The sequence below is a fragment of the Scyliorhinus torazame genome, chromosome 1 (genome assembly GCF_047496885.1).
Source record: "Scyliorhinus torazame isolate Kashiwa2021f chromosome 1, sScyTor2.1, whole genome shotgun sequence".
Classification (NCBI taxonomy): Eukaryota; Metazoa; Chordata; class Chondrichthyes; order Carcharhiniformes; family Scyliorhinidae; genus Scyliorhinus; species Scyliorhinus torazame.
Window position 1 is genome coordinate 220,691,879 of NC_092707.1, and position 24,447 is coordinate 220,716,325.

General features: G+C 47.3%; 1 protein-coding gene across 4 annotated transcripts in view; it reads right to left on the reverse strand.

Moving 5' to 3' along the window:
• Positions 1-24,447, reverse strand: part of acat2 (acetyl-CoA acetyltransferase 2) — a 224,354-nt gene that overhangs the window by 169,565 nt on the left and 30,342 nt on the right. For 3 of the 4 annotated variants that reach the window (XM_072502534.1, XM_072502524.1, XM_072502515.1), the window contains exon 2: positions 11,408-11,542. The exons of the other annotated variant lie outside the window; for it this stretch is intronic. In XM_072502534.1, the coding sequence (XP_072358635.1) occupies positions 11,408-11,542 (135 nt within the window). The remainder of the gene's footprint in view (positions 1-11,407; positions 11,543-24,447) is intronic. 4 annotated transcript variants of the gene reach the window in all.

Genomic DNA, 24,447 nt, shown 5'->3' on the forward strand with positions numbered 1-24,447 from the left:
CCTTGAGATAACAGCAGCAGCCTGTGGTGTAATCGGATACCTTTCCTTTGAGTCAGTGAACACCAGCAAAGTTACGTTTTGAATTAATTAAAGGAAACCAGTGGGTTTCGCCACCTCTTTGATAAAAGTTATTATTTTCGAAAGCAATTGATTGCAATTGCCAGAATCTTAAGTTTTACTTACTTGAAATAATGTTTATCTCATCTTATTTGTGAATTAATAGAAACTGAAAGAAACTCACTGACACCATTTAAAAAAGTATAAATCTGGAGATGACAGTTGACTTTGCTCCGGTATACATCACCGCAGCTAACTGCTCCCTCATTGATAGCAGCCAACATTTTTGAGAATGTAAGAAAAACTTGTGAAAAGAAAAATTGTTAAGATAAAGAATTAATTAAGTTGTAAATGTTATACAAGTTTGCGTTAAGCAAATCGTAAATTTAGTTCTGAGTTGAGATCAGAGCTAAGCTTGCAAGTTGCAGTAATTCAATTTGAATTTTCAAACATTTTAAGTTTTAAAAGAACACTGTTAGAACCTTTTTAATAATTTTGCCAAGAAGCAAAAAGAAAAATTGCCATTGGTTATAAATAAGCAAATAAAAAATATATATATAATTTAAAAAAAGAAAGAGCCAAAGTATGAAAGCTAAAGAGTTAATTAGATTATGGAGACAATATCGTCAACATGAGAGGGATAAGATCATGTTATTAAGTTGGCAAGAAAATGCCCTTAAAATGGGGATTCCAATTAGTGAAGAAAAACAAAAACAAACAATGGGCGACGTAGTTCAATGGCTGGCCTTGCATTGACAGAGGCAGAAGATGAAAATTAAGATAATTTGACCAGGTCGGCTAGGATTTCGACTGCACCTGTAGCATTGTCTGCACTAATTCAAGAACCATCAGAGTATAATAATTTATATCCAGTCACTGCTCCCCAGATTCCAATCATGCCAGTCACTCCAGCCCTTTTGGTTGATAGCGTGGGTCCCGATTTACCATCTTCACGATCTAAGAGGGAAGAGGAGCTCTGTTCCACAGGCCCAGTTAGCTCTAGGACCCGATCTCGGACAGCGAGAGAAGGGCCTGATCCTAACCAGAAATAATTAAGCATACCACCTAAATCCCTTCAGACCAAGGGGAAACCGCAAACTTTGAGAACAAAGGGAAATGCCAGGGATGATTCGGAAGAGAAAGAACTCCCTCTAGTGACAGGGAGGGACGTCGAAGTCTTGGAAGAACCAGAGGAAATAGCTAGAGTGCCCCCTGGTGAGACTCGGAGACAGTTGCCGATTAGGAAGATACCAAACCTTGACGCAGTGACTGCCGGGGCCCAGCCCACGATAGACGTTTATTTCCCATGGACACCCAGTGAGATGATGGCTATTATGGCTACAATCACAGATAGAAAAAAATCTCCTGCTGCTTTCATGGATTCCCTGAGAACTACCATCTCAATTTATCAAGCTGATTCTAGGGACCTCTGGGCCCTAGTCCAGCAGGTTTTAACCCCAGCAGAGTACCGCAATTATCTTAACCACCTGAATTATGCTAGTCATGCCGCACTTCAGCAGGCCTATGCGTTAGACGACGATAGAAGGACACAGATCCTGAATGCGTTGAATAGCACATTTCAAAACCCATAAATATTTCTGCTATCTTAGACCTCAAACCTAAAAAGATTGAAGAGCCAGAGGAATTTCTGGAAAGTTTTAATGAAATCTACCAGTCAGGCGAATTGCCATACCAAAATGGTCAGAATTCCCCTCAATATTGTGCTGTTAATGCATTGCCTACCACCTTCCGTGGCTACTGCTGTGAAATGTAATAACATGAATTGGACAGAGAACGACCCTTCCCAGATGGCAAGGGCAGTCAGATTTTATTGAAAGGAGGGTGTAGGCCAGGAAGGAGGCTCAGTTACAAAGATTAAGACTGAGTATGTAATGAAAAAGGATGATCTGAGACCCCAACCAGCGGCAGAAACGGTGGCTTACCAGCTGCAGCCCCAATATTGTGACTTTGGGTGGGTGGATCAGCAAGGGGGAGGATATCAAACACACCCAAAGGGACCCTGAGCTCCTCTTTATGGCCCACCGTAAGTACCAACAACTTTACAACCGCCGCCCCCTCTGAGGGGCCATTGGTCTACTGGGAGAAAAGGACGGGGCAGATATAGAGGGAGCAATGCATGTTTTAATTGCGGCCGTGCAGATCCCTGGCATCAGGAATGCCCCTTTAAAAGACAGGCAGCAGAAGGAGACTACTCAACCCAAAGGAGGGGGTACCCACCAAGGGGAGGACAGAGGAGATACACTGACTTCTCCCAGGCAAACCCTTTCCCAACACAGGATTGACGAGCTAATTTAGTCATAAGGACTCTCCAATCGGACAGGGAACCTAGTATCTCTCTGCAGACAGGAGATCAACATCACCCATTTGTAATCGACACTGGAGCAGCCAATGTTTCGGTGCAATCAGAACTTCGACTACCACTATCTGACCACACGCAACATTTGTCGGGGTTCCAAGGACAGGTGTGTGAGTATCCTATCTCTGAACCTGTGACAGTCACATACGAGAATAAGTCTGCAGATCATCAGTTTGTAGTGACTACTGGATTGGACTGTAACTTGTTGGCCCGAGATTTACTGTGTATCTTCCAGCTACAGCTAGAGTGCGGAGACGAAGGGGTAACGGTCCAATCATGGAGGATGAGACAACAGTGCTATATTTCTATCACCCCCCAGTGGTGGACGTTAGACATTGAACATTCACTGCATCACGTTACCCTGGGCTATGACAGAACCGGACAAAACAGGGAGTTGGAGGACAAATATCGGCCATTAATTGGGACCGAATGGCCAGTCAAAGGTACAGCCACAGTCACGGGAAAAGAAGGTACAGCCGATTTTGTTACAATACCACCACATTTATGGCCACAGTCAGCTTTGGTAAGCCCTCATATTACACGTCAGGTCCACGACCAGTACCATGCCAGGGATCTGGGACCTATGGTAAGGAGGGCAGTGGATCATTCTGATCCAACAGAGTACGCACTTCAAGTCACGCCAGACGGCACTGCCATAAAACATTGAGGTCCCTGAAACGATTAACACTCGACTGCAGCCCCGTCTATGGACAAATTAATCCGAGAGCTGTTGCAACAGGTTATTTTGGTCCCTTGCCAATCAGAATGTAACACCCCCATACTTGCTGTGCCTAAACCAGCTAAGCCAGACCAGTACTGATTAGTACAGGATTTACGTTCAATCAATGCCATCGCACAGCCATTACATGCTCTCACTCTCCAACAGGATATTACGGTGTATAGCTCCCACTCGGTCATCGCACTACTGAGGCAACTGCAGACTCAGCATCTTACTGCAGCTCGTCAGAATAGGTATGAGATATACCTTTTGAACAATCCACGTCTGACATTTAAACACTGTACCACTATCAATCCAGCCTGTTTTCTTTGTGGTCCCCCTGTCCATGAGGACGCACCTGGCCACGACTTGGTTCAGGAAACTACCACAATAAGGGACGATTTGAGTGATATTTCGTCAGAACAACCTGACATGATTATGTGTGGTCAAATATCCCACCGGAGTTTAGTTAATGACCTACTACAGGCCCTCCTTATGCCCGTGCAGATTTCCGTCATTAAATGCGCTGCCCACACAAACGGTAAGACCCCAGTCGACGTTGGTAATGAACAAGCAGATTGTGCAGCGCGGACAGCAGCGCAAATTCAGCAAGTGATGGTGCCTAAAATGTTAAGTCAGACTAAAAGTTCTGCAATAAATAGGTCTGCCTCTGACAAGCCAAGGCCAACCATCCAAGACGTCATAAGGTTACAGGAGGACGTTCCTGAGAGTGATAAACAAATGTGGAAACCGTTAGGTTGTACATATGATTCTGTTTCCTCTTTATGGACCACGCCAGCACATCAGACTTGTATGTCTGATGTACTGGCTTTATGGGTCACTGAATGTGTACACTTTGCAACTCATTGTGGGGCTCAGGGGACTAGTGATTTGTTGCTGGACACTTGGTGGCACCCAAAAATGCAGGGGCTGGCCCAGAGTATCAGCAATCGGTGTTTGATTTGTCAGCAATATAACACCGGCAAAGGTATCCCTTGTGGGATGGGGCAAACCCCGTTGCCCAGTGGTCCCTTTGAGATGCTCCAAATGGATTACATTGAGTTGGAAAGGTGTCAATGTTTTCTTTACGCAAAGAGTAGTGAGGCCGTGGAATGCCCTACCTGCTACAGTGGTGAACTCGCCAACATTGAGGGCATTTAAAAGTTTATTGGATAAACATATGGATGATAATGGCATAGTGTAGGTTGGATGGCTTTTGTTTCGGTGCAACATCGTGGGCCGAAGGGCCTGTACTGCGCTGTATTGTTCTATGTTCTATGTTCTAATGTTATAAATATGTTTTGGTCATTGTGGATGTGTTCAGCAGATGGGTTGAGGCGTATCCGACTATCGATAATAAAGCTGCTACTGTGGTTAAAGTTCTGAAACAGGGAAATCATTCCCCGGTACAGTATACCAGCTCAGTTGAGTTCTGATAACGGGCCTCATTTTATTGGACAGATTAAACTGCCTCCCTTCTCCAGTGCTATTTTCCAGGTGTGGAGCATGATGGGGTGGCTACGCACCGCCTGTGTGATCTTCGGCCTCACCTCGCTTGGAGTGTTATTGGCGACGGACATGGAAATGGGAAATATTATCTACATTTGTAACCCCAACCAAACTACAAGGACATTTCATTTATGCAAAGGTGATGTTCTTCGCTGCCCCCATATACGAGGACATGGTATCGACTCATGGAAGGTCATCAAGTTCACGGACAATGCAGGACTCATGAAGCAATTGCACCGGTCCCGGCGATGGGAAGGGAACATTACATGGACATGGCCTTGTTTTTGGAATACATGTAAAATTGATTTTGGATGTGTTAAGATTGGTGCGATAAAGGTAAAATCAGACCATCAGGAGAGAGTAGGAAGAGGTTGTGGGAGAGAGAGGGGGACTAGAGAGAGGGCGGAGGGTGTGAGAAGGGGAGTACAACATAGGTTATCAGGAGATACACTTAATTAATTTAGAGGCCAAACTGAGGAAAACGCGGGTAGTATGAATCTCTTTTACCAGATTTACCACCGCTTGTATGGCCACGGACGGGTTGTCTGCTACCCGAACCCCGTAGCGGTGTCTAGGTTATTTTCTGTTTCACCGCTTTGGGGCACTCCCCAAACGGTGGTTCATTGTCAGCGTTCCGAGCCACCGCCCGAGCAAGTCACTCTTCCTTACGATCCGGGTTCAGCACCACCGGCTATTTGCCTTCCCCTTCCTCGGGATAATTCCCACTCACAGTATGATAGGCTGCAACGGTGGAGGGCGTACATACCTAGCCACTTCACTCCCTATAGGGATTCCCAGTTGTACGAGAATTGTTTCAGAAGTGAAGGATACGGCTGTTTGCTGGTAGAGGTGGAAACGAATATAACATGTCTGTTCCCCACCTGTACGGACAGGAGGTGTCATATCACCCAGGCGTCTGGCCAGTGCGTTTGTTACAACACCACTGGCGTTCCATTGAACGCCGGCCTCCAGCTCCTTTGTGGCTGGGCGAATGTCTCTCATATCACTGTTGGGGCTAGGGCTTTCCGCATTGCTAGGCGGCACGAATGAGCATTTCAAAGCTGGATAAACTGGGCTACTGGGGGGTCCCTGCGCAACCGATATACTGATTGTGATGCTAGCCTGCACACGGAGCAAGGATACTACTTTTTATTTAATGGCACAGCGACAAATGTTTTGTCACACCCATTTCCCCGCCAAATTGCTATTGGGACTCTAGTCCCTACCACAGTCCCCTACCCCTCGGCGTGGATGCTGCATACTCAGTTAACCCGCTGGGCAGTCTCAGCTGAATTCTGCGAGAACTGGAAAAAACCTCAGGTTCTCGCATCCAACTGGGGCCACTCAGCCAGGTGGGGAATTCTGAGCGTCTTGTAGCTGTGGTTGTTTGCAATGCAGAACCGGTATGCTCTTGACTATCTTCTTGGCCTGTGAGGGTGGGGCATGCGCCATAGTACAGGGCAAGTGTATCATGGGAGTTCAGGACTTAACCGCTAACATCACTAAATTTATGGATCGCATACGGGATCACCTGGACGGAATGCAGGATCCTGGCTCTTCTGGATGTTCTGGACCTGGTATTGGGGAATGAGCCCGGCCAGCTGGTAGAAGTTTCAGTAGGGGAGCATTTTGGGAACAGTGACCACAATTCAGTAAGTTTTAAAGTGCTGGTGGACAAGGGTAAGAGTGTGAATGTGCTAAATTGGGGGAAGGCTAATTATAACAATATTAGGCGGGAACTGAAGAACCTAGATTGGGGGGGCGGATGTTTGAGGGTAAATCAACATCTGACATGTGGGAGGTTTTCAAATGGCAGTTGAAAGGAATTCAGGACCGCCATGTTCCTGTGCGGAAGAAGGATAAATACAGCAAATTTCAGGAACCTTGGACAACAAGAGAGATTAATGGGTGTTTCTCTGGTTGGCAATCAGTAGCTAGTGGTGTCCCTCAGGGATCAGTGTTGGGCCCACAGTTGTTCACAATTTACATAGATGATTTGGAGTTGGGGACCAAGGGCAATGTGTCCAAGTTTGCAGATGACACTAAGATGAGTGGTAAAGCAAAAAGTGCAGAGGATACTGGAAGTCTGCAGAGGGATTTGGATAGGCTAAGTGAATGGGCTAGGGTCTGGCAGATGGAATACAATGTTGATAAATGTGAGATTATCCATTTTGGTAGGAATAACAGCAAAAGGGATTATTGTTTAAATGATAAAATATTAAAACATGCTGCTGTGCAGAGAGACCTGGGTGTGCTAGTACATGAGTTGCAAAAAGTTGGTTTACAGGTGCAACAGGTGATTAAGAAGGCAAATGGAATTTTGTCCTTCATTGCTAGAGGATGGAGTTTAAGACAAGGGAGGTTCTGCTGCAATTGTATAAGGTGTTAGTGAGGCCACACCTGGAGTATTGTGTTCAGTTTTGGTCTCCTTACTTGAGAAAGGACGTACTGGCACTGGAGGGTGTGCAGAGGAGATTCACTAGGTTAATCCCAGAGCTGAAGGGGTTAGATTACGAGGAGAGGTTGAGTAGACTGGGACTGTACTCGTTGGAATTTAGAAGGATGAGGGGGGATCTTATAGAAACATGTAAAATTATGAAGGGAATAGATAGGATAGATGCGGGCAGGTTGTTTCCACTGGCGGATGAAAGCAGAACTAGGGGGCATAGCCTCAAAATAAGGGGAAGTAGATTTAGGACTGAGTTTAGGAGGAACTTCTTCACCCAAAGGGTTGTGAATCTATGGAATTCCTTGCCCAGTGAAGCAGTAGAGGCTCCTTCATTAAATGTTTATAAGATAAAGATAGATAGTCTTTTGAAGAATAAAGGGATTAAGGGTTATGGTGTTCGGGCCAGAAAGTGGAGCTGAGTCCACAAAAGATCAGCCATGATCTCATTGAATGGTGGAGCAGGCTCGAGGGGCCAGATGGCCTACTCCTGCTCCTACTTCTTATGTTCTTATGTATACTCGAGGATTGACTTCTTTGTGGTGGGGAAATCGGTGCTTCCAGGGCTGGTCAAGGCGGAGTACTCCGCAATCGTAATCTCCGACCACGCTCCACATTTTATGGATGTTAGGTTGGAGACAGGCAGTGCCCAACCCCCCCACATGGAGGTTGGACATTGCCCTACTGGCCGACAAGGCCTTCAGCGAGAGAGTATCACAGAACATAGCGGAATACACGACAAATAACCAAAATGAGGTGGTCTCACCCTCCACGTTCTGGGAGACACTAAAGGCCGAGATTAGAGGGGAAATTATCGCCTTTGAAGCGCTAAGAGACAGGGAGGAGACAGTGGCTAGGCAGCAGCTGGTCGACTCCATACTGGAGGTGGACCGTAAATACTCCGAGGCCTCGACCGTAGAGCTCCTGGCAGAGGAAAAAGCTACAAATGAACTTTGACCTGCTCTCCACGAGGAAAGCAGTGCACCAATTCTGCCAGGCACGGGGACCCTATATGAACACGGGGGCAAAAGCCAGTCACCTGTTGGCGTACCCGCTGAGAAAGCAGACAGCCACCAGAATGATCGCTCAAATTAGAGACAACAGAGGCACATTGGAAACAGACCCAGACAAGGTTAACAAAACCTTTGAGGACTTTTACGGGGACTCGGGGATGAAACAGGTCCTCGATGGACTAGACATGCCAGTTGTGGGGTGAGGACAGAAAAAGGGGCCTGGGAGCATCGCTAGAACTGCGAGTGATCATGGAGAGTATCTACAAAACATTCGCGACAGCATCTGTGGGAGATGTTCACAGACTTGCTGGCAAGGGGCACACTGCCACCTACGCTAGCACAAGCCTCAATCTCGCTAATACCTAAGAAAGACAAAGACCCGACTGAATGCAATTCATACAGACCCATCTCGCTACTATGGGCAACACAGTAGCACAGTGGTAAGCACAATTGCTTCACAGCTCCAGGGTCCCAGGTTCGATTCCCGGCTTGGGTCAATCTGTGCAGAGTCTGCACGTTCTCCTCGTGTCTGCGTGGGTTTCCTCCGGGTGCTCCGGTTTCCTCCCACAGTTCAAAGACGTGCAGGTTAGGTGGATTGGCCAAGATAAATTGCCCTTCGAGACCAAAAAGGTTAGGGGGGGGTTATTGGGTTACAGGGATAGGGTGGAAGTGAGGGCTTAAGTGGGTCAGTGCAGAATCGATGGGCCGAATGGCCTCCTTCGGCACTGTATGTTCTATGTTCTATCAGGCGCCTGCTGAACGTGATCATGACCCCATCCGGGGACAGAGCACCTGGGGTGATCGTCTCCCTGGACACAGAAAAGACCTTCGACAGAGTCGAGTGGAAGTACCTTATAGAGGTGCTGGAGCGGTTCGGTCTTGGAACAGGATTCACCTCATGGGTGAAGCTCCTGTACAATGCTCCCATGGCAAGTGTACGGACAAACAACACCAGCTCTCAGTACTTCCAGCTGCACAGGGGCACCAGGCAGGGATGCCCGCTGTTGCCGCTGCTGTTCGCCCTAGCGATCGAACCATTAGCGATCGCTCTCAGAACAGCAAAAAACTGGAGGGGGATCCAAAGAGGAGGCAGAGAGCATAGCGTCTCGCTCTACGCGGATGGCCTGCTCCTCTACATCTCGGACCCACTAAGCAGCATGGAAGGAATCATCGCGTTCCTGAAAGAGTTTGGCGCCTTCTCGGGCGACAAACAAACTCAACATGAGCAAAAGTGAGATTTTCCCGCTAAACCCGCAAAGGGGAGGGACAGCACTGGTGGGAGTGCCGTTTAAACAGGCCCAGCACAAATTCCGCTACCTGGGGATCCAAATCACTCATGACTGGACGGGGATCCACAAATGGAACCTGACCATTCCGACAGAGGAAGTCAAAAGGGCCTGCAGAGGTGGAACACACTCCCACTCTCCCTGGCAGGGAGGGTACAGACGATCAAAATGAACGTACTGCCCAGGTACCTCTTCCTACTTAGATCCATCCCGATCTATATCCCAAAGGCCTTTTTCAACCCACTGGACAAATTAAGCATGGCTTTTGTATGGGGGGGGGGGGGGGGGGGGGGGCGGGAAAGAATGCTCGGATCACAAAGAAGGCCCTACAGAAAACAAAGTCCGTGGGCAGCGACGATGGAAAGAGTGATGGGATGGATAAAGGAGCCAGAAGCCGAGTGGGTGCGCGTGGAGCTGGCCTCGTGCAAGGGGATCTCCCTCCTGGCCCTTGCCACGACTGCACTCCCATCCCCGCCCAAGAAACACTTCAGCAACCCACTGCGATAGCTACCCTCCAGATATGGTTATATGGGGATTACTGGGTTACAGGGATTGGGTAAATATGTGGGCTTTTTGTGCTTTTTGTAAGGGTCGGTGCAGACTTGATGGGCCGAATGGCCTCCTTCTGCACTGTAAATTCAATGATTCTATGATTCTCTGAACCAACTACGGCAGCAACTAGGACTGACCGAGAAATCCGACAAAGCCCCCATCTGGAATAACCACAGGTTCACACCGACTCACCGACGCCACCTTCAAAAGGTGGAGACAGGGCAGGGGGACACTGACAGTCAGGGACCCATACACTGACGGTATGGCACAACACTGGAGGAACCGACGCAGAGATTCTAACTAACTAAAGGCAACAAACTCAGATACCTGCAGCTTAAAAACTTCCTACGGAAGGAGAGAAGGACATACCAGCGACCACCACGACAGACATTATTAGAAGAACTACTGGACGCAGACATCCTCGGCAGAGGGAACTGTAGTGACATGTACGAACGACTGCTAGACAGGGAAGACACCGAACTGGACACAAGGAGGAAATGTGAGGAAGGCCTGGGGTTCGAAATAGAGTGGGGATTCTGGGGCGAAGCACTGCACAGGGTCGACTCCAATGCGCAGCTAAAAGTGGTACATAGAGCCCACTTGACCAGAACCCGAATGAGCAGGTTCTTCACGGAGGTGGAGGACAAATATGAACGTGTGCCAAGGAGGGCCGGCCAACCACACCCACATGTTCTGATCTTGCCCCAGACTTGTTGGGTACTGGACAGCCTTCTTCGAGGCAATGTCCAAAGTGGTAGCGGTGAGGGTGGAGCCTTGCCCAAAAGTGGCAGTCTTCAGGGTATCAGACCAGCCAGATCTCTTCATGGTGACAACGATGAATGGTTTGAAATGGAAATTAGACTCTTGAAGGAAATAAAGCTGCAGTGTTATTGGGGTAGTGCAAGGGAATGGACATGACTGGATTACAATAGTAACTACACTTCAAAAGTATTTAATTGGCTCTAAAGGGCAGCACGATAGCATAGCGGTTAGCGCAATTGCTTCACAGCTTCAGGGTCCCAGGTTCGATTCCCGGCTGGGTCACTGTCTGTGCGGAGTCTGCACGTTCTCCCCGTGTGTGCGTGGGTTTCCTCCGGGTGCTCCGGTTTCCTCCCACAGTCCAAAGATGTGCGGGTTAGGTGGATTGGCCATGTTAAATTGCCCTTAGTGTCCAAAATTGCCCTTAGTGTTGGTTGAGTGGGGTTACTGGGTTATGGGGATAGGGTGGTGTGGGCTTGGGTAGGGTGCCCTTTCCAAGAGCCGGTGCAGACTCGATGGGCCGAATGGCCTCCTTCTGCATTGTAAATTCTATGAATTTCTATAAAAAAAGGGTTTTGAGATGGGCTGAACACAGGAAAAGGTGCCGAGATAAATAAATGAAAGCCTTGGTTTTGTTTCTTTTTTTATGTACAACTTTTACTCCTCTATTACCCAATTACCATACTGTACCTGCAGTTAAAACTTGCCCTAAAATTACTTCAGACACATCTTCAGGTTTGATATTTGCTCTCTTCAAGATTTCTTTTATCACCACTGAAGCCAGGCTATGGGCAGCCAGGCTAGATAAACTGCCATTGAAAGAACCTGCAGAGACAAATAAATCCATAACATCAAAATTTACTCAGGTACCACAAGTTATATAAATGCAAATAATAACCCAGATTCCCAAAGAAAACATTTATCAATGGGCACTTTGTTAAATTGCCATTTCTTATATGTTTTATTATTTTACAGGGGTCTGTTGACTCAATTAGCTGGAGGGCTGGTTCGTTATGCAGAGCAACAGCGCGGGTTCAATTTCCATACCGGTTGAGGTTATTCAGGAAGGCCCCATCTTCTCAACCTTGCCCCTCCCATGAGGTTAAATCACCACTAGTCAGTTCACAAAGAGCAAACTATGGTCTTCTGGGACTGTGGCGACACTTACATTACTATTTTGTGAGCCTGAAGATCTGTTCTTAACTATAGCTCTGCTACCGCTATTGTTTAGTTTATTTGTTACGGGCAGCACGGTGGTTAGTACTGCTGCCTCACAGTGCCAGGGACCCAGTTCAATTCCGACTTTGGTTGACTGTCTGTGTAGTTTGAAAATTCTCCCCGCGTCGGCATGGGTTTCCTCCGGGTGCTCCAGTTTCCCCCCACAGTCAAAGGTGTGCAGGTGGATTGACCATGATAAATTGCCCCAAGTATCCAAAGGTTAGTTGGGGTTACGGGGCTAAGGGTGGTGGATTGGTTCAGACTCAACGGGCTGAATGGCCTCCTTCTGGACTGTAGGGATTCTATGATTTTATGTGTGGGCATCGCTGGCTGGGCCAGCATTTATTGTCTATCTTTAATTGCCCGAGTGGTATTTTAAGAGTCAACCACATTATTGTGGATCTTGAGTCAGATGTAGGCCAGACCAGGTGTGGAAGATTTCCTTCCCTGAAGGACATTAGTGATTGGTGCATCAGGCGTTTTTTTTTCCAACAATGGTCATCATTTAAGACTTTTAATTCCAGATTTTTACAGAATTCAAACTTCATCATCTCCCATGGCAGGATTCAAACCTAGTTCACAAAGCAATACTCTGCTTTGTTGGATTACTAGCCCACTGAAAAGCCACTACCTCTCACCTACCCCCCCCCCCCCCCACCCCGCCTCCCCCACCGCCAACATTAGCAGATGAATTTCAAATCTGAATATCTGTATCTGTTGACAGCAATTTGAGAAACATTGAACAAAGATCCTTCAATCCTCCAAGCCTACGCCAACCATACTGCCCATCTAACCTTCTATTAGGTTCCGGGTTCCGTATCCCTCTATTCCCATCCTATTCATGTATTTGTCAAGATGCCCCTTTAATGTCACTATCATCCCTGCTTCCATCACCTCCACCGGTAGCGAGTTCCAGCCACCCACTACCCTCGGTGTAAAAAGAGTTCCCTCGACTTCCTGTGGCGGCCAATGGAGTAAACTGTCGCACATTCAGCAGCTATCGCCCTTAGTGGGTTTTTTTTTTTTTTTTTTTTAAATGGTGTTTAAGCCGGATTTTTCAGAAAATTTCTCAACATAAGTAAATCGAAGGGAGAGGAAAAGGAGGCAACCCTCAATTTATGGAATCGTGTCCAAATAAAAAGGAGAAACTAAAAGATGAGTGAAAGCAAGGCTCACAGGTCATCGAGCTCAATGGTGACAAGACAAAGCGTGTCCATGCCAGCTCACCGGTCAATGGAACAATGGGTCAAGTACCTGGATGAGAAGTTCGCCGGCATCACAAGGAGTGTACAGAAGATGTAGCCCAGATGATAGCCTCGATTAAGGAGGTGGTTGACCGGGTGGAGGAGAAAATGACCCAGCGACAGGAGATTCTAAAGTTGCAGGAGCTGGTGACTGAAGAGAGGAGGGGTCCACTGCACTGGCTTTGGAAATTAGCATACGACAGGACAGCCAGAAACGACTGTGGATAACGACTTGGGAGAACTGGTCTCGCAGGCAAAATATCCGAATCGCCGGGCTGCCAGGGGGGAGGGGGGGAGGGGGGGGAGGAGGAGGAGGAGGAGGAGGAGGAGAGGGAAGGAGGGCTCAGATGCGGGAGCGTATGTGGGGAAGATGTTGCAGGAGATGGTCGGGGCTGATGTGTTTGACAAGTTGGTGTACCAAGACTGGGGACTAGAACTCGCAAAGAGGAGAGCAAGTTTCAACAAAGTTAAGGTGTCCTGTTTGAGAAAGACATTAAATTTGGACTGTTATACCCGGCACGTCTTTGGGTGACCTACGAGAACCGAAAGCGTTACTTTAATTCTCCGGTAGAGCTGGTTACTTTCATGAAAGACAATAATCTGGCTGAAGGACTCTTAAATTCTAACTGGTGGCTGAGTTTGAGGGAAGGGATGGAGTAGGGGGCAGGAGAGAAAAATGGTTCTGTGTTCTGCTTTGTCCTGTTTAAATTTCAGTCTTTTAATTCTGTGAGTTAAGTTGTAATGTTCGGGAAGAAAAGGGTTTGGGGGTTTTATTTTTTATAAAAAGAAATTGTTTTTCTCTTTTCTTTTCTCTCGTCTTGTGTAATTTGATTTTGATTTATTCTCTGTAACAAAGATGGTTGATTCTTGCACGCATAATTTTGATTAAGCTGCTTGAAGCTTTATCTATTGTGTTTGATTCTCTTTGAAGGTGATGTGACTGATAAGAGTCAGTCAAAGGGGGAGGGGTAGAACCTGGTAATCTGGTGTAACGACGTTTCAACTCAAACTATGGTGGTCTGAGTTTGGGGCAAGGGACAGGATGGCGGGGAGGTGAGAAAAATGGTTCTGTGTTTTGCTATGTCTTGTTTAAAATTTCGGTCTTTTAATTCTGTGAGTTAAGTTGCGATGTTCGGGATACATAGAACATAGAAAATACAGCACAGAACAGGCCCTTCGGCCCACGATGTTGTGCCGAACATTTGTCCTAGATTAATCATAGACTATCATTGAATTTACAGTGCAGAAGGAGGCCATTCGGCCCATTGAGTCTGCACCGGCTCTTGGAAAGAGCACCCTACCCAAACTCAACACCTCCACCCAACACCAAGGGCAATTTGGACATTAAGGGCAATTTATCATTGGCCAATTCACCGAACCCGCACATCTTTGGACTGTGGGAGGAAACCGGAGCACCCGGAGGAAACCCACGCAGACACGGGGAGGACGTGCAGACTCCGCACAGACATTGACCCAAGCCGGAATCGAACCTGGGACCCTGGAGCTGTGAAGCAATTGTGCTATCCACAATACTACCGTGCTGCCCTTGAGAACAAATAAATCTACACTATATCATTTTACCGTAATCCATGTACCTATCCAATAGCTGCTTGAAGGTCCCTAATGTTTCCGACTCAACTACTTCCACAGGCAGTGCATTCCATGCCCCCAGTACTCTCTGGGTAAAGAACCTACCTCTGATAGCCCTCCTATATCTTCCACATTTCACCTTAAATTTATGTCCCCTTGTAATGGTTTGTTCCACCCGGGGAAAAAGTCTCTGACTGTCTACTCTATCTATTCCCCTGATCATCTTATAAACCTCTATCAAGTCGCCCCTCATCCTTCTCCGTTCTAATGAGAAAAGGCCTAGCACCCGCAACCTTTCCTCGTAAGACCTACTCTCCATTCCAGGCAACATCCTGGTAAATCTTCTTTGCACCTTTTCCAAAGCTTCCACATCCTTCCTAAAATGAGGCGACCAAAACTGTACACAGTACTCCAAATGTGGCCTTACCAAAGTTTTGTACAGCTGCATCGTCACCTCACGGCTCTTAAATTCAATCCCTCTGTTAATGAACGCGAGCACACCATAGGCCTTCTTCACAGCTCTATCCACTAGAGTGGCAACTTTCAAAGATGTATGAACATAGACCCCAAGATCTCTCTGCTCCTCCACATTGCCAAGAACTCTACCGTTAACCCTGTATTCCGCATTCATATTTGTCCTTCCAAAATGGACAACCTCACACTTTTCAGGGTTAAACTCCATCTGCCACTTCTCAGCCCAGCTCTGCATCCTATCTATGTCTCTTTGCAGCCGACAACAGCCCTCCTTACTATCCACAACTCCACCAATCTTCGTATCGTCTGCAAATTTACTGACCCACCCTTCAACTCCCTCATCCAAGTCATTAATGAAAATCACAAACAGCAGAGGACCCAGAACTGATCCCTGCGGTACGCCACTGGTAACTGGGATCCAGGCTGAATATTTGCCATCCACCACCACTCTCTGACTTCTATCGGTTAGCCAGTTCGTTATCCAACTGGCCACATTTCCCACTATCCCATGCCTCCTTACTTTCTGCATAAGCCTACCATGGGGAACTTTATCAAATGCCTTACTAAAATCCATGTACACTACATCCACTGCTTTACTTTAATCCACATGCTTGGTCACCTCCTCAAAGAATTCAATAAGACTTGTAAGGCAAGACATACCCCTCACAGATCCGTGCTGACTATCCCTAATCAGGCAGTGTCTTTCCAGATGCTCAGAAATCCTATCCTTCAGTACCCTTTCCATTACTTTGCCTACCACCGAAGTAAGACTAACTGGCCTGTAATTCCCAGGGTTATCCCTAGTCCCTTTTTTGAACAGGGGCACGACATTCGCCACTCTCCAATCCCCTGGTACCACCCCTGTTGACAGGGAGGACGAAAAGATCATTGCCAACGGCTCTGCAATTTCATCTCTTGCTTCCCATAGAATCCTTGGATATATCCCGTCAGCCCCGGGGGACTTGTCTATCCTCAAGTTTTTCAAAATGCCCAACATATCTTCCTTCCTAACAAGTATTTCCTCGAGCTTACCAATCTGTTACACACTGTCCTCTCCAACAATATCGCCCCTCTCATTTGTAAATACAGAAGAAAAGTACTCGTTCAAGACCTCTCCTATCTCTTCAGACTCAATACACAATCTCCCGCTGCTGTCCTTGATCGGACCTACCCTCGCTCTAGTCATTCTCATATTTCTCACATATGTGTAAAAGGCCTTGGGGTTTTCCTTGATCCTACCTGCCAAAGATTGTTCATGCCCTCTCTTAGTTCTCCTAATCCCTTTCTTCAGTTCCCTCCTGGCTATCTTGTATCCCTCCAATGCCCTGTCTGAACCTTCTTTCCTCAGCCTTACATAAGTCACCTTTTTCCTCTTAACAAGACATTCAACCTTTCTTGTCAACCATGGTTCCCTCACTCGACCATCTCTTCCCTGCCTGACAGGGACATACATATCAAGGACACGTAGCACCTGTCCCTTGAACAAGTTCCACATTTCACTTGTGTCCTTCCCTGCCAGCCTATGTTCCCAACTTATGCACTTCAATTCTTGTCTGACAACATCGTATTTACCCTTCCCCCAATTGTAAACCTTGCCCTGTTGCACGTACCTATCCCTCTCCATTACTAAAGTGAAAGTCACAGAATTGTGGTCACTATCTCCAAAATGCTCCCCCACTAACAAATCTATCACTTGCCCTGGTTCATTACCCAGTACTAAATCCAATATTGCCCCTCCTCTGGTCGGACAATCTACATACTGTGTTAGAAAAGCTTCCTGGACACACTGCACAAACACCACCCCATCCAAACTATTTGATCTAAAGAGTTTCCACTCAATATTTGGGAAGTTAAAGTCGCCCATGACTACTACCCTATGACTTCTGCACCTTTCCAAAATCTGTTTCCCAATCGGTTCCTCCACATCTCTGCTACTATTAACATAGAACATAGAACAATACAGCGCAGTACAGGCCCTTCAGCCCACGATGTTGCACCAAAACAAAAGCCATCTATCCTACACTATGCCATTGTCATCCATATGTTTATCCAATAAACTTTTAAATGCCCTCAATGTTGGCGAGTTCACTACTGTAGCAGGTAGGGCATTCCACGGCCTCACTATTCTTTGCGTAAAGAACCTGCCTCTGACCTCTGTCCTATATCTATTACCCCTCAGTTTAAAGTTATGTCCCCTCGTGCCAGCCATATCCATCCGCGCGAGAAGGCTCTCACTGTCCACCCTATCCAACCCCCTTATCATTTTGTATGCCTCTATTAAGCCTCCTCTTAACCTCCTTCTCTCCAACGAAAACAACCTCAAGTCCATCAGCCTTTCCTCATAAGATTTTCCCTCCATACCAGGCAACATCCTGGTAAATCTCCTCTGCACCCGCTCCAAAGCCTCCACGTCCTTCCTATAATGCGGTGACCAGAACTGTACGCAATACTCCAAATGCGGCCGTACCAGAGTTCTGTACAGCTGCAACATGACCTCCCGACTCCGGAACTCAATCCCTCTACCAATAAAGGCCAACACTCCATAGGCCTTCTTCACAACCCTATCAACCTGGGTGGCAACTTTCAGGGATCTATGTACATGGACACCTAGATCCCTCTGCTCATCCACACTTTCAAGAACTTTACCATTAGCCAAATATTCCGCATTCCTGTTATTCCTTCCAAAGTGAATCACCTCACACTTCTCTACATTAAACTCCATTTGCCACCTCTCAGCCCAGCTCTGCAGCTTATCTATATCCCTCTGTAACCTGCTACATCCTTCCACACTATCGACAACACCACCGACTTTAGTATCATCTGCAAATTTACTCACCCACCCTTCTGCGCCTTCCTCTAGGTCATTGATAAAAATGACAAACAGCAACGGCCCCAGAACAGATCCTTGTGGTACTCCACTTGTGACTGTACTCCATTCTGAACATTTCCCATCAACCACCACCCTCCGTCTTCTTTCAGCTAGCCAATTTCTGATCCACATCTCTAAATCACCCTCAATCCCCAGCCTCCGTATTTTTTGCAATAGCCTACCGTGGGGAACCTTATCAAACGCTTTGCTGAAATCCATATACACCACATCAACTGCTCTACCCTCGTCTACCTGTTCAGTCACCTTCTCAAAGAACTCAATAAGGTTTGTGAGGCATGACCTACCCTTCACAAAGCCATGCTGACTATCCCTGATCATATTATTCCTATCTAGATGATTATAAATCTTGTCTCTTATAATCCCCTCCAAGACTTTACCCACTACAGACGTGAGGCTCACCGGTCTATAGTTGCCGGGGTTGTCTCTGCTCCCCTTTTTGAACAAAGGGACCACATTTGCTGTCCTCCAGTCCTCTGGCACTATTCCTGTAGCCAATGATGACATCAAAATCAAAGCCAAAGGTCCAGCAATCTCTTCCCTGGCCTCCCAGAGAATCCTAGGATAAATCCCATCAGGTCCCGGGGACTTATCTATTTTCAGCCTGTCCAGAATTGCCAACACCTCTTCCCTACGTACCTCAATGCCATCTGTTCTATTAGCCTGGGGCTCAGCATTCTCCTCCACAACATTATCTTTTTCCTGAGTGAATACTGACGAAAAATATTCATTTAGTATCTCGCCTATCTCTTCAGACTCCACACACAATTTCCCATCCCTGTCCTTGACTGGTCCTCCTCTTTCCCTCGTCATTCGCTTATTCCTGACATACCTATAGAAAGCTTTTGGGTTTTCCTTGATCCTTCCTGCCAAATACTTCTCATGTCCCCTCCTTGCTCATCTTAGCTCTCTCTTTAGATCCTTCCTCGCTACCTTGTAACTATCCATCGCCCCAACTGAAACTTCACACCTCATCTTCACATAGGCCTCCTTCTTCCTCTTAACAAGAGATTCCACTTCTTTGGTAAACCACGGTTCCCTCGCTCGGCACCTTCCTCCCTGCCTGACCGGTACATACTTATCAAGAACACGCAGTAGCTGATCCTTGAACAAGCTCCACTTATCCAGTGTGTCCAACACTTGCAGCCTACTTCTCCACCTTATCTCCCCCCCCAAGTCACGTCTAATGGCATCATAATTTCCCTTCCCCCAGCTATAACTCTTGCCCTGCGGTGTATACTTATCCCTTTCCATCCTTAACGTAAACGTCACCGAATTGTGGTCACTGTCCCCAAAGTGCTCACCTACCTCCAAATCCAACACCTGGCCTGGTTCATTACCCAAAACCAAATCCAATGTGGCCTCGCCTCTTGTTGGCCTGTCAACAAACTGTGTCAGGAAACCCTCCTGCACACACTGTACAAAAAACGACCCATCTAATGTACTCAAACTATATCTTTTCCAGTCAATATTTGGAAAGTTAAAGTCTCCCATAACTACCCTGTTACTTTCGCTCTTATCCAGGATCATCCTTGCCATCCTTTCCTCTACATCCCTAGAACTATTTGGAGGCCTATAGAAGACTCCCAACAGTGTGACCTCTCCTTTCATGTTTCTAACCTCAGCCCATACTACCTCGGAAGATGTGTCCCCATCTAGCATCCTCTCCGCCACCGTAATACTGCTCTTGACTAGCAGCGCCACACCTCCCCCTCTTTTGCCTCCTTCTCTGAGCTTACTAAAACACCTAAACCCCGGAACCTGCAACATCCATTCCTGTCCCTGCTCTATCCATGTCTCTGAAATGGCCACAACATTGAAGTCCCAGGTACCAACCCATGCTGCCAGTTCCCCTACCTTGTTTCGTATACTCCTGGCATTGAAGTAGACACACTTCAAACCACCTACCTGAGCACTGGCCCCCTCCTGCGACGTCAAATCTGTGCTCCTGACCACTATACTCTCATTCTCCCTTACCCTAAAACTACAATCCAGGTTCCCATGCCCCTGCTGCATTAGTTTAAACCCCCCCAAAGAGCACTAACAAATCTCCCCCCCAGGATATTTGTGCCCCTTGGGTTCAGATGTAGACCATCCTGTCTGTAGAGGTCCCACCTTCCCCAGAAAGAGCCCCAGTTATCCAGAAATCTGAATCCCTCCTGCCTGCACCATCCCTGTAGCCACGTGTTTAAATGCTCTCTCTCCCTATTCCTCATCTCACTATCACGTGGCACGGGCAACAACCCAGAGATAACAACTCTGTTTGTTCTAGTTCTGAGCTTCCATCCTAGCTCCCTGAAAGCCTGCCTGACATCCTTGTCCCCTTTCCTACCTATGTCGTTAGTGCCAATGTGGACCATGACTTGGGGCTGCTCCCCCTCCCCCCTAAGGACCCGGAAAACACGATCCGAGACATCACGTACCCTTGCACCTGGGAGGCAACATACCAAACGTGAGTCTCTCACGCTCCCACAAAATCTCCTATCTGTGCCCCTGACTATAGAGTCCCCAATTACTAATGCTCTGCTCCTCTCCCCCCGTCCCTTCTGAGCAACAGGGACAGACTCCGTGCCAGAGGCCCGTACCCCATGGCTTAAGCCGTCCCCCCCACAAGTATCCAAAGCGGTATACTTGTTTCTCAGGGGAACGACCGCAGGGGATCCCTGCACTGACTGCTTTTTCCCAGTCCCTCTTACAGTTACCCACCTATCTCCAATCTTTGGTGTAACTAATTCCCTGAAGCTGCTATCTATGACCCCTTCTGCCTCCCGAATGATCCGAAGTCCTTCCAACTCCAGCTCCAGTTCCCTAACTCGGTCTTGGAGGAGCTGGAGATGGCAGCACTTCCTGCAGGTAAAATCAGCAGGGACCTTTGCTGTTCGTAGTATATGTAAATGATTTGGAGGAAAATGTAACTGGTCTGATTAGTAAGTTTGCAGACGACACAAAAGTTGGTGGAATTGCGGATAGCGATGAGGACTGTCAGAGGATACAGCAGGATTTAGATTGTTTGGAGACTTGGGCGGAGAGATGGCAGATGGAGTTTAATCCGGACAAATGTAAGGTAATGCATTTTGGAAGGTCTAATGCAGGTAGGGAATATACAGTGAATGGTAGAACCCCCAAGCAGCGTCAGACACTTCAAATAGAGTTTGGGCTCCTTTCCACAGGAAAGGCGGAGGGTCAGCTGAGGAGGGTTAAAGGGGCAATACATGAACATGGGGAGAAAGCTAGTAGGATGCTGGCACATCAACTGAGGAAACAGGAGGCAGTGAGAGAAATAGGGAAAATAAAGGATTTGAGGGGGAAGACGGTGACGGACCCGGGGGCGGTGAATGAAGTGTTCCGGGAATTTTATAGCCAGCTATACGAGTCTGAACCCCCGGTTGGGGAGGAGGGCATGAATCAATTCCTGGGGAGGCTAGAGTTCCTGAAGGTAAATGAGGAGCAGGTTGAGGCCCAGGGGAGCCCGATTGGACTTGGGGAGATGACTGAGGGACTGGGAGCGATGCAATCGGGTAAAGCCCCGGGACCTGACGGATTCCCAGTGGAACATAGAACATAGAACAATACAGCGCAGTACAGGCCCTTCGGCCCACGATGTTGCACCGAAACAAAAGCCATCTAACCTACACTATGCCATTATCATCCATATGTTTATCCAATAAACTTTTAAATGCCTTCAATGTTGGCGAGTTCACTACTGTAGCAGGTAGGGCATTCCACGGCCTCACTACTCTTTGCGTAAAGAACCTACCTCTGACCTCTGTCCTATATCTATTACCCCTCAGTTTAAAGTTATGTCCCCTCGTGCCAGCCATATCCATCCGCGGGAGAAGGCTCTCACTGTCCACCCTATCCAACCCCCTGATCATTTTGTATGCCTCTATTAAGTCTCCTCTTAACCTTCTTCTCTCCAACGAAAACAACCTCAAGTCCGTCAGCCTTTCCTCATAAGATTTTCCCTCCATACCAGGCAACATCCTGGTAAATCTCCTCTGCACCCGCTCCAAAGCCTCCACGTCCTTCCTATAATGCGGTGACCAGAACTGTACGCAATACTCTAAATGCGGCCGGACCAGAGTTCTGTACAGCTGCAACATGACCTCCCGACTCCGGAACTCAATCCCTCTACCAATAAAGGCCAACACTCCATAGGCCTTCTTCACAACCCTATCAACCTGGGTGGCAACTTTCAGGGATCTATGTACATGGACACCTAGATCCCTCTGCTCAGCCACACTTTCAAGAACTTTACCATTAGCCAAATATTCCGCATTCCTGTTATTCCTTCCAAAGTGAATCACCTCACACTTCTCTACATTAAACTCCATTTGCCACCTCTCAGCCCAGCTCTGCAGCTTATCTATATCCCTCTGTAACCTGCTACATCCTTCCACACTATCGACAACACCACCGACTTTAGTATCATCTGCAAATTTACTCACCCACCCTTCTGTGCCTTCCTCTAGGTCATTGATAAAAATGACAAACAGCAACGGCCCCAGAACAGATCCTTGTGGTACTCCACTTGTGACTGTACTCCATTCTGAACATTTCCCATCAACCACCACCCTCTGTCTTCTTTCAGCTAGCCAATTTCTGATCCACATCTCTAAATCACCCTCAATCCCCAGCCTCCGTATTTTTTGCAATAGCCTACCGTGGGGAACCTTATCAAACGCTTTGCTGAAATCCATATACACCACATCAACTGCTCTACCCTCGTCTACCTGTTCAGTCACCTTCTCAAAGAACTCAATAAGGTTTGTGAGGCATGACCTACCCTTCACAAAGCCATGCTGACTATCCCTGATCATATCATTCCTATCTAGATGATTATAAATCTTGTCCCTTATAATCCCCTCCAAGACTTTACCCACTACAGACGTGAGGCTCACCGGTCTATAGTTGCCGGGGTTGTCTCTGCTCCCCTTTTTGAACAAAGGGACCACATTTGCTGTCCTCCAGTCCTCTGGCACTATTCCTGTAGCCAATGATGACATAAAAATCAAAGCCAAAGGTCCAGCAATCTCTTCCCTGGCCTCCCATAGAATCCTAGGATAAATCCCATCAGGTCCCGGGGACTTATCTATTTTCAGCCTGTCCAGAATTGCCAACACCTCTTCCCTACGTACCTCAATGCCATCTATTCTATTAGCCTGGGGCTCAGCATTCTCCTCCACAACATTATCTTTTTCCTGAGTGAATACTGACGAAAAATATTCATTTAGTATCTCGCCTATCTCTTCAGACTCCACACACAATTTCCCATCCCTGTCCTTGACTGGTCCTACTCTTTCCCTAGTCATTCGCTTATTCCTGACATACCTATAGAAAGCTTTTGGGTTTTCCTTGATCCTTCCTGCCAAATACTTCTCATGTCCCCTCCTTGCTCGTCTTAGCTCTCTCTTTAGATCCTTCCTCGCTACCTTGTAACTATCCATCGCCCCAACCGAAACTTCACACTTCATCTTCACATAGGCCTCCTTCTTCCTCTTAACAAGAGATTCCACTTCCCTGGTAAACCACGGTTCCCTCGCTCGACGCCTTCCTCCCTGTCTGACCGGTACATACTTATCAAGAACACGCAGTAGCTGATCCTTGAACAAGCCCCACTTATCCAGTGTGCCCAACACTTGCAGCCTACTTCTCCACCTTATCCCCCCCAAGTCACGTCTAATGGCATCATAATTGCCCTTCCCCCAGCTATAACTCTTGCCCTGCGGTGTATACTTATCACTTTCCATCATTAACGTAAACGTCACCGAATTGTGGTCACTGTCCCCAAAGTGCTCTCCTACCTCCAAATCCAACACCTGGCCTGGTTCATTACCCAAAACCAAATCCAACGTGGCCTCGCCTCTTGTTGGCCTGTCAACATATTGTTTCAGGAAACCCTCCTGCACACACTGTACAAAAAACGACCCATCTATTGTACTCAAACTATATCTTTTCCAGTCAATATTTGGAAAGTTAAAGTCTCCCATAATAACTACCCTGTTACTTTCGCTCATATCCAGAATCATCTTCGCCATCCTTTCCTCTACATCCCTAGAACTATTAGGAGGCCTATAAAAAACTCCCAACAGGGTGACCTCTCCTTTCCTGTTTCTAACTTCAGCCAATACTACCTCGGAAGAAGAGTCCCCATCTAGCATCCTCTCCGCCACCGTAATACTGCTCTTGACTAGCAGCGCCACACCTCCCCCTCTTTTGCCTCCTTCTCTGAGCTTACTAAAACACCTAAACCCCGGAACCTGCAACATCCATTCCTGTCCCTGCTCTATCCATGTCTCCGAAATGGCCACAACATC